Below are 8,169 nucleotides of genomic sequence, written 5' to 3'. Positions count from 1 at the left end.
TCCGAAATTTTGGGGATCTCTCACTCCACAAAGCCACACGAAGATTTGGGGGACCCAAGTATTGGGATGACCCCCGAAATTTGGGGTGACCCCGATATTGGGGTCCTGAGCCCTCCAAATGTTTGGGGGACCCCTCAGCCTTGGGGGAGGGGGGGCACGATTGGAGCCCCCAAGACTCTCCAAAATTTGGGGGCCCCGTCAGAGTGTGATGTCCCCATTTTGGGGGGGGTCTCTGGTTTGGTGGGGGGGGGTCGTTTTGGGGGGGTTGTCGGGCAATAAAGTAGTGTTGGGTCTGCAGAGCCCCTGCCTCGGTTTGGGGGTCCCAGGCCCAGTTTGGGGGTTCTGGGAACCAATTGGGGGATCATCAATCCCAGTCTGGGTGGTCCCGGGCTCATTTTGGGGCATTCATGTCCCAGTTTGGGGGTCCCCAGTCCCAGTTTGGGAGCTCCCGAGACCAGTTTGGAGGGTCTTAGGACCAATTTGGGGCTCTCCAGTCCCAGTTTGGGGGTTCTCATACCCATTTTGGAGGGTCTCAGGCCCGGTTTGAGGGTTCCAGGCCCACTTTGGGGGGTCTCAGAGCCAGTATGGAGGGTTCCAGGCCAAGTTTGAGGGTCTCTAGGCCAAATTTGGGGGTCTCAGGCCCAGTTTGGGGTCCCCAGTCCAAATTTGGGGGGTCTCGGAACCAGTTCTGAGGGTCCCAGGCAGAATTTGGTGGGGTTTGAACCCAGTTTGGGGGTTCCAGTCCCTGCTTGTTCCAAAAATGCCCCTTTTCCGCCCAAACGGCCCCTTTGCACCCCAATTTCCCTCGGACTACATTTCCCATCACCCCCCGCGCTCCAGCCCCGCCCATTCCGCCCCGCGCCCTCCGAAGGCCCCGCCCTTTCCGATCCCGACTCTCCCGGCGCCGCCATGTTCCTGCAGTGCTACACGGACGAGCGCGGAGAGCGAATTTACACCTTAAAGGTGGAATTTGGGGGGATTTCGAGGGGCTTTCTGGGGGCATGGGGGGTCAGGGAAGGGAATTTGGGGTGATTTGGGGGGTCCCGGGGAGGGAAAAAAGGGGGTTAAAGGGAATTTGAGGGTCCTGTGGGGGGGTTGGAGGTTCGAGTTGGGTCTTGGGGGAGATTTAGGGGCGAAGAGGGGGTTTGGGGGGTGTTGGGGGGATTTGAGGGTCCTGAGGTGGGGGAAAGGGGTAAAGAGGATTTGGGGGGATTTGAGAGGGCTGGACGCGAACAGGGCTGTTATTTTGGGCTTTTTTGGGGTCGTGGTTTCTCTGGGCATTTGGTGGGGGGATATTTTGGGGTCCCTGACCCCCCTTTTGCCCCCCAGAAGGTGTCCCCGGGGGGCCTCCCCACGGTCTCGGCCCACCCCGCCCGATTCTCCCCCGACGACAAATTCTCGCGGCACCGCCTGGCCCTGAAACGGCGCTTCGGGATCCTGCCCAGCCAGCGGGGCAGAGCCCCCCTCTGAGGGGAACCCGCCCCAGATACCCCAAACCAGCCCCAAATACCCCCAAACCAGCCCCAAATACCCCAAACCAGCCCCAGATACCCCAAACCAGCCCCAAATACCCCAAACCAGCCCCAAATACCCCCAAACCAGCCCCAGATACCCCCAAACCAGCCCCAAATACCCCAAACCAGCCCCAAATACCCCAAACCAGCCCCAAATACCCCAAACCAGCCCCAGATACCCCAAACCAGCCCCAAATACCCCAAACCAGCCCCAAATACCCCAAACCAGCCCCAAATACCCCCAAACCAGCCCCAGATACCCCCAAACCAGCCCCAAATACCCCAAACCAGCCCCAAATACCCCAAACCAGCCCCAAATACCCCAAACCAGCCCCAGATACCCCAAACCAGCCCCAAATACCCCAAACCAGCCCCAAATACCCCAAACCAGCCCCAAATACCCCCAAACCAGCCCCAAATACCCCAAACCAGCCCCAAATACCCCCAAACCAGCCCCAGATACCCCCAAACCAGCTCCAAATACCCCAAACCAGCCCCAAATACCCCCAAACCAGCCCCAGATACCCCCAAACCAGCCCCAAATACCCCAAACCAGCCCCAAATACCCCCAAACCAGCCCCAAATACCCCCAAACCAGCCCCAGATACCCCCAAACCAGCCCCAAATACCCCAAACCAGCCCCAAATACCCCAAACCAGCCCCAAATACCCCAAACCAGACCCAAATACCCCAAACCAGCCCCAAATACCCCCAAACCAGCCCCAAATACCCCAAACCAGCCCCAGATACCCCAAACCAGCCCCAAATACCCCAAACCAACCCCAGATACCCCCAAACCAGCCCCAGATACCCCCAAACCAGCCCCAGATACCCCCAAACCAGCCCCAAATACCCCAAACCAGCCCCAGATACCACCAAACCAGCCCCAAATACCCCCTGGGGGAGGAAGAAGAGGAGCCACCACAGTGGAGAAATGAATGAAAACTGGGAAAAATGACCTAAAGTGGAGCAAAATGAACATTGAAGAGACCAGACTGGAAGAAGGTAAATGTTGAAATGACACAAAATGGAGCAAAATGAACTGAAATCAAACCTGAAATGGGGTGGAATGAAGGGAAATGAAATCAAAAATGGGCAAAATGATCCAAAATGGGGTGAACTAAAACGTGAAATGACCCAAAATGGAGTGAAATAAACCTAGAAAAGGGGCAATTTGGGGCAAAAGAAGGAAAAAAATGGACACAGAAAGGGCCAGTTTTAGGCAAAAAGGAACAGTTTGGGGCAAAGTGGGGCAGTTTGGAGCAAAATCGGGGGAAATTGGACCCAAAAAGGGGTAGTTTAGGACATAAAGAGGAAAAATTGGACCCAAAAAGAGGCATTTTGGGGCAAAAGGGAATTTTGAGGGGTCGGGGGGGTTGGTTGGAGGGGATTTGGGGAGTTTGGGGGCTCTTTGGGATGAAGTTTGGGAGTCCTGGGGGGTTGGGGGGGGAGGGGAGGGCCCGAGGAGGGGTTGGGGGAGGTTTGAGGGGTCCCGGGGGCATTGGGGAGGGTCCGACGGGAGGTTGGGGAAGGTTTGGGGTGTCCCGGGGTGCGTTTTGGGGGGGTTCTTTAGGCAGGACCCCCTCCCTCAGGGCCGTGTCCCGGTGGGTTTGGGGCTCCCCGACCCCCCCGACCCCCCTGCCCGCCCCTTCTGGGTCAGCTCGGGGGGGGAGAGGCGGCCTCAGGGGGTCCTGGCAGCGACTTTGGGGGAGCTGCGGGAGCAGGTGAGGGGGGCGTTGCCCGGGACCCCCAAACTGCCCCCAAATTGCCCCCGGGAACCCCAAATTACCCCCAGATTGCACCTGGAACCCTAAGTCCCCCCAGGACCTCCCAAATCCCCCCAAAATACTCCTTGGGACCCCCAAAATCCCCCCAAATCTCCCCTATTATCCTCCACCCCCCAATACCCCCCACCCCCACCCTGGGATGCCCAAATGACCCTCGGGACGCCCAAATTTCCCCCAAAATCCCCCTGACTTCCCCCTGGGATCCCCCAAGCCCTCACCCAATCCTCTCTGGGATCCCCAAATTCCCCCAAAATCTCCCTGGGATCCCCCAAATCTCCCTTATTATTCCCCAGATCCTCCCCAGACCTTTCCCCCCCTGACCCCAGAATGACCCCTGGGACCCCCCAGATCCCCTCCGCCCTCAGGTGGGTTCTGAGCTGGCCCTGCCCCCCCCCCCCCCCCCCCCGTGACCCCAGAATGACCCCTGGGACCCCCCCAAATCCCCTCCGCCCTCAGGTGGGTTCCGAGCTGGCCCTGCCCCCCCCCGTGGCCCTCGTGCTGGCCGAGGATGGGACGATCCTGGAGGACGAGGCATTTTTTGGGGTCCTGCCCCCCCACACACCCCCCTCGTGGCGCTGGGGAGGGGGGAAAAGTGGGACCCCCACCAGGTTAGACCCCAAACCCCCCCGGGGGTGCTTAAAATACCTAAAAATGCTTCAAACCCCTTAAAATTCCCCTAAACCCCTTAAATCCTCCTAAAACCCCTTTAACAACCCCCAAACCTGCCTAAACCCCCCAAAATCTCCCTTAATTTCACCCCAACACCCCCTTAAATCCCTGCAGAACCCTCGGGGGCCTAAAATACCTAAAACCACTTAAAACCCCTTAAAATCACCCTAAATCCCCTTAACCCCCCTAAATTGCCCTAAAGCCCCCCTCAAATCTTCCAAATGCCACCCCAAGCCCTATAAACCCTCCTGAGACCCACCAACACCCCCGAAATCCCCCCAAATGCCTCCCCAGACCCTCCCAAATATCCCCCCATAAATCTCCCTGACCCCACTAATTCCTCAAATCCCCCCTGAGTCCACCCCTGACCCCCCCCTTTTCCCACAGGCCGGGGGGTCCCCCCAGTGCTGGGATTTGGGGGGGGGGTCGCAGGGACCCCCTGAGGTGGCCCGACTGACCCTGGCACTGGCCAAAGGGGACCCTCGAGACCCCCTCGGGGTGCGACTCCGGCTCTCGGCCCAAATCCGGGGAGTCTGCTGGGACCTGGGGGGGTGGGCCCTGAGAGTCTGCTCAGGTAGGGGAGACCCCCAGAGATGCCTCAAATCCTCCCCAAATTCCCCCAAATCCTCCCCAAATCCCCCCACATCCTCCCCAAATCCCCCCACATCCTCCCCAAATCCCCCCACATCCTCCCCAAATCCCTCCACATCCTCCCAAAATCCTCCCCCAAATCCCCCCAAATTCTCCCCAAATTCCCCCAAATTCTCCACAATTCCCCCCCAAATCCTCCTCCAAATCCCCCCCCAAATCATCCCAAGTCCCCTCACAGTCCTCTCAAAATCCCAAATCCCCCCCAAATCCCAGGGTCCCCACTGGTTCAGGGGTCTCTTATGGCCTTTGGGGGTCCCTGGGGGTGATCATGTCAGATCTGGGAGTTTCCAGGGGGGATTTGAGGCTCACTGGTGGTCCCAGCTCCCCCAACCCCCCCCAGGGAGCTGCTGTGGCTCCTCATGACCCTGGGGGGGGTCCTGGGTTTTAGGGGGGGGGGGGGGAGATCTCCAAGGGGCTGATACGAATTTAGGGGTCCTTGGGGGCCTTAGGGGGTCCCTGGGAGGGTGGCCTCGGATTTGGGAGGTCCATGAGAGGGTTTGAGGGTCCCTGGGGGGTGATCTCGCATTTGGGGGATCCTTGAGAGGGTTTGGGGGTCCCAGCCTGACCCCCCTGTCCCTCCCAGGGAGCTGCTGCGACTCCTCACGACCTTCACCCGGGCCCTGGGACAGACCCTGCTCAGCTTCTCCGCTGCCCTCCAGCCCCTCCTCGAGGGACCCCCGGCCCGGGGCCCCGCCCGGGGCGCTGACCCCGCCCCCTTCCTGGAAACCCCTCCCCTTTCTGCTCGAACCCCGCCCCCTTCCATTGAACCTCCATTTCAACCATTAAAAAGGCCCTAAAATCGCAGGAAATCGGCCCAAATTCCAGAGGGGACTTGAGGAGGGGTGTTGCGGAAGGCGGAGAAGGGGGGAAAAGAAGTGAAAAAAACGGGAAAATTTTTTAAAAAGCTAGAGAATTTATTTATTTATATAATACTGGGGAGGTGTTGAGGTGAATTTGAGGGGAGTCCCATCACCTTGGAGGTCTTTGGGGAGTCCCAGGAACCTCTTTTGGGTCTTCTCTCCCCTTCTGGACCCTCTCCCAGCCCACCCAGCAGTGACTGGGTGGGGTTTCCCATCACCCTTGGGGGTTCCCTCAACCCAGGGGGGCAGTTGGGGTGAATTTGGGGTGGGTGTCACTTCTCCGAGGAAGGTCCCAGGAAACCCTTCCTAGTGTGCCCCCCACCGTCTGGACCCTCTCGCACCCCCCATGTACCTCAGCAACAGCTCCAGGTGCACTCTCCAGACCACCCCCTGTCCGTGGGGTCTCACAGCAACTCCTGCAGATGGGGGACTATGGGGGAGGAGGGGCTGAGAGGGGCTTTAGGGGGTCTCAGAGAACCCCTTGAGGTGTTAGTGGGGCCTGGGGACCCTGTTCAGTGCCCAGCCAGCCTCTGGGAGAAGGTCCTCTTTCTTGTGACACTGCAGGGCCCAGGGGACACTGTGATACTGAGAGAACCAAGGGACACTGACACTGAGAGAACCAGGGGACACTGTGACATTGCAGGGCCCTGGGACACTGACACTGAGAGAACCAGGTGACACTGTGACACTGCAGGATCCACCGGACACTGTGACACTGAGAGAACCAGGGAACAGATTGACACTGCAGGGCCCTGGGGACACTGAGAGAACCAGGGGACACTGTGACACTGAGAGAACCAGGGGACACTTTGACACTGCAGGGCCCAGGGGACACTGTGACACTGAGAGAACCAGGGGACACTGTGACACTGAGAGAACCAGGGGACACTGACATTGCAGGGCCCTGGGGACACTGTGACACTGCACTGCCCAGGGGACACTGACACTGCAGGGCATGGGGGACAATTTGACACTGAGAGAACCAGGGGACACTGTGACATTGCAGGGCCCTAGGGGCACTGTGACACTGAGAGAACCAGGGGACATTGTGACACTGAGAGAACGAGGGGACACTGTGACACTGCAGGGCCCTGGGGACACTGTGACACAGAGAAACCGGGGACATTGTGACACTGCAGAGCCCAGGGGACACTGTGACACTGAGAGAACCAGGGGACATTGTGACACTGAGAGAACGAGGGGACACTGTGACACTGCAGAACCCAGGGGACACTGTGACACTGAGGGCCCCAGGGACATTCTGACACTGAGAGAACCAGGGGACACTGTGACAGTGCAGGGCCCTGGGGACAATGTGACACTGCAGGGCCCAAGGGACAGTGTGACACTGAGGGAACCAGGGGACATTGTGACACTGCAGAGCCCAGGGGACACTGTGACACTGAGGGCCCCGGGGACACTGTGACATTGCAGGGCCCAGGGGACACTGTGACACTGAGGGTACCAGGGGACACTGTGACACTGCAGAACCCAGGGGGCACTGTGACAGTGCAGGGCCCTAGGGACAATGTGACACTGCAGGGCCCAAGGGACAGTGTGACACTGAGAGAACCAGGGGACACTGTGACACTGCAGGGCTCAGGGGACACTGTGACACTGAGGGAACCAGGGGACACTGTGACACTGCAGAGCCCAGGGGATACTGTGACACTGAGAGCACCAGGGGACACTGTGACAGTGTAGGGCCCTGGGGACACTGTGACACTGAGAGAACCAGGGGACATTGTGACACTTCAGGGCCCAGGGGACACTGTGACACTGAGGGTACCAGGGGACACTGTGACACTGCAGAGCCCAGGGCGCGCTGTGACACTGAGGGTACCAGGGGACACTGTGACACTGAGAGAACCAGGGGACATTGTGACACTTCAGGGCCCAGGGGACACTGTGACACTGAGAGAACCAGGGGACATTGTGACACTGAGAGAACCAGGGGACACTGTGACACTGAGAGAACCAGGGGACACTGTGACATTGCAAGGCCCTGGGACACTGACACTGAGAGAACCAGGGGACACTGTGACATTGCAGGGTCCTGGGGACACTGTGACACTGCACTGCCCAGGGGACACTGACACTGCAGGGCACGGGGGACAATATGACACTGAGAGAACCAGGGGACACTGTGACACAGAGAACCAGGGCACACTGTGACATTGCAGGGCCCTGGGGACACTGTGACACTGAGAGAACCAGAGGGCATTGTGACACTGAGAGAACGAGGGGACACTGTGACACTGAGAGAAACCGGGGACATTGTGACACTGCAGAGCCCAGGGGGCACTGTGACACTGAGAGAACCAGGGGACATTGTGACACTGAGAGAAGGAGGGGACACTGTGACACTGCAGGGCCCTGTGGACACTGTGACACTGAGGGCCCCAGGGACATTCTGACACTGAGAGAACCAGGGGACACTGTGACAGTGCAGGGCCCTAGGGACAATGTGACACAGCAGGGCCCAGGGGACACTGTGACACTGAGAGAACCAGGGGACATTGTGACACTGAGAGAACCAGGCGACAATGTGACACTGCAGAGCCCAGGGGACACTGTGACACTGAGGGCCCCGGGGACACTGTGACATTGCAGGGCCCAGGGGACACTGTGACACTGAGGGTACCAGGGGACACTGTGACACTGCAGAACCCAGGGGGCACTGTGACA

At 59.2% G+C, this 8,169-nt stretch overlaps 1 protein-coding gene across 4 annotated transcripts; it reads left to right on the top strand.

The window, feature by feature from the left end:
* The first annotated feature begins 885 nt into the window (after positions 1–885).
* On the top strand, positions 886–5,430 carry NOP10 (NOP10 ribonucleoprotein). Of its 4 annotated transcripts, none has more exons than XM_071575877.1 (4): positions 886–963; positions 1,330–1,534; positions 1,595–2,519; positions 5,205–5,430. In XM_071575877.1, exons 1-2 carry the CDS (start codon positions 910–912, stop codon positions 1,468–1,470), a joined length of 195 nt encoding a protein of 64 aa, XP_071431978.1. In that variant the 5' UTR covers positions 886–909; the 3' UTR covers positions 1,471–1,534; positions 1,595–2,519; positions 5,205–5,430. The 4 variants fall into 4 exon arrangements, with proteins under 4 accessions (XP_071431978.1, XP_071431977.1, XP_071431976.1 ...); XM_071575876.1 differs by having other exon boundaries at positions 1,574–2,519; XM_071575874.1 differs by lacking the exon at positions 886–963 and adding exons at positions 3,758–3,909; positions 4,358–4,544 and having other exon boundaries at positions 1,480–2,519.
* The last annotated feature ends 2,739 nt before the right edge of the window (positions 5,431–8,169 follow it).

Source organism: Pithys albifrons, chromosome 22 (genome assembly GCF_047495875.1).
Source record: "Pithys albifrons albifrons isolate INPA30051 chromosome 22, PitAlb_v1, whole genome shotgun sequence".
Classification (NCBI taxonomy): Eukaryota; Metazoa; Chordata; class Aves; order Passeriformes; family Thamnophilidae; genus Pithys; species Pithys albifrons.
The sequence above is the reverse complement of the archived record's forward strand: the minus strand, read 5'-3'. Positions and strand labels throughout refer to the sequence as shown.

What these genes read in the sequence shown, in the direction of transcription:
- NOP10 (XM_071575874.1), top strand. Translation starts at nt 2,453, where the DNA reads ATGAAAACTGGGAAAAATGACCTAAAGTGGAGCAAAATGAACATTGAA. An exon ending in AGAGACCAGACTGGAAGAAG is followed by an intron (nt 2,520 to 3,757) that starts GTAAATGTTGAA and finishes CTCCGCCCTCAG; the next exon opens with GTGGGTTCCGAGCTGGCCCT. An exon ending in AAAAGTGGGACCCCCACCAG is followed by an intron (nt 3,910 to 4,357) that starts GTTAGACCCCAA and finishes CTTTTCCCACAG; the next exon opens with GCCGGGGGGTCCCCCCAGTG.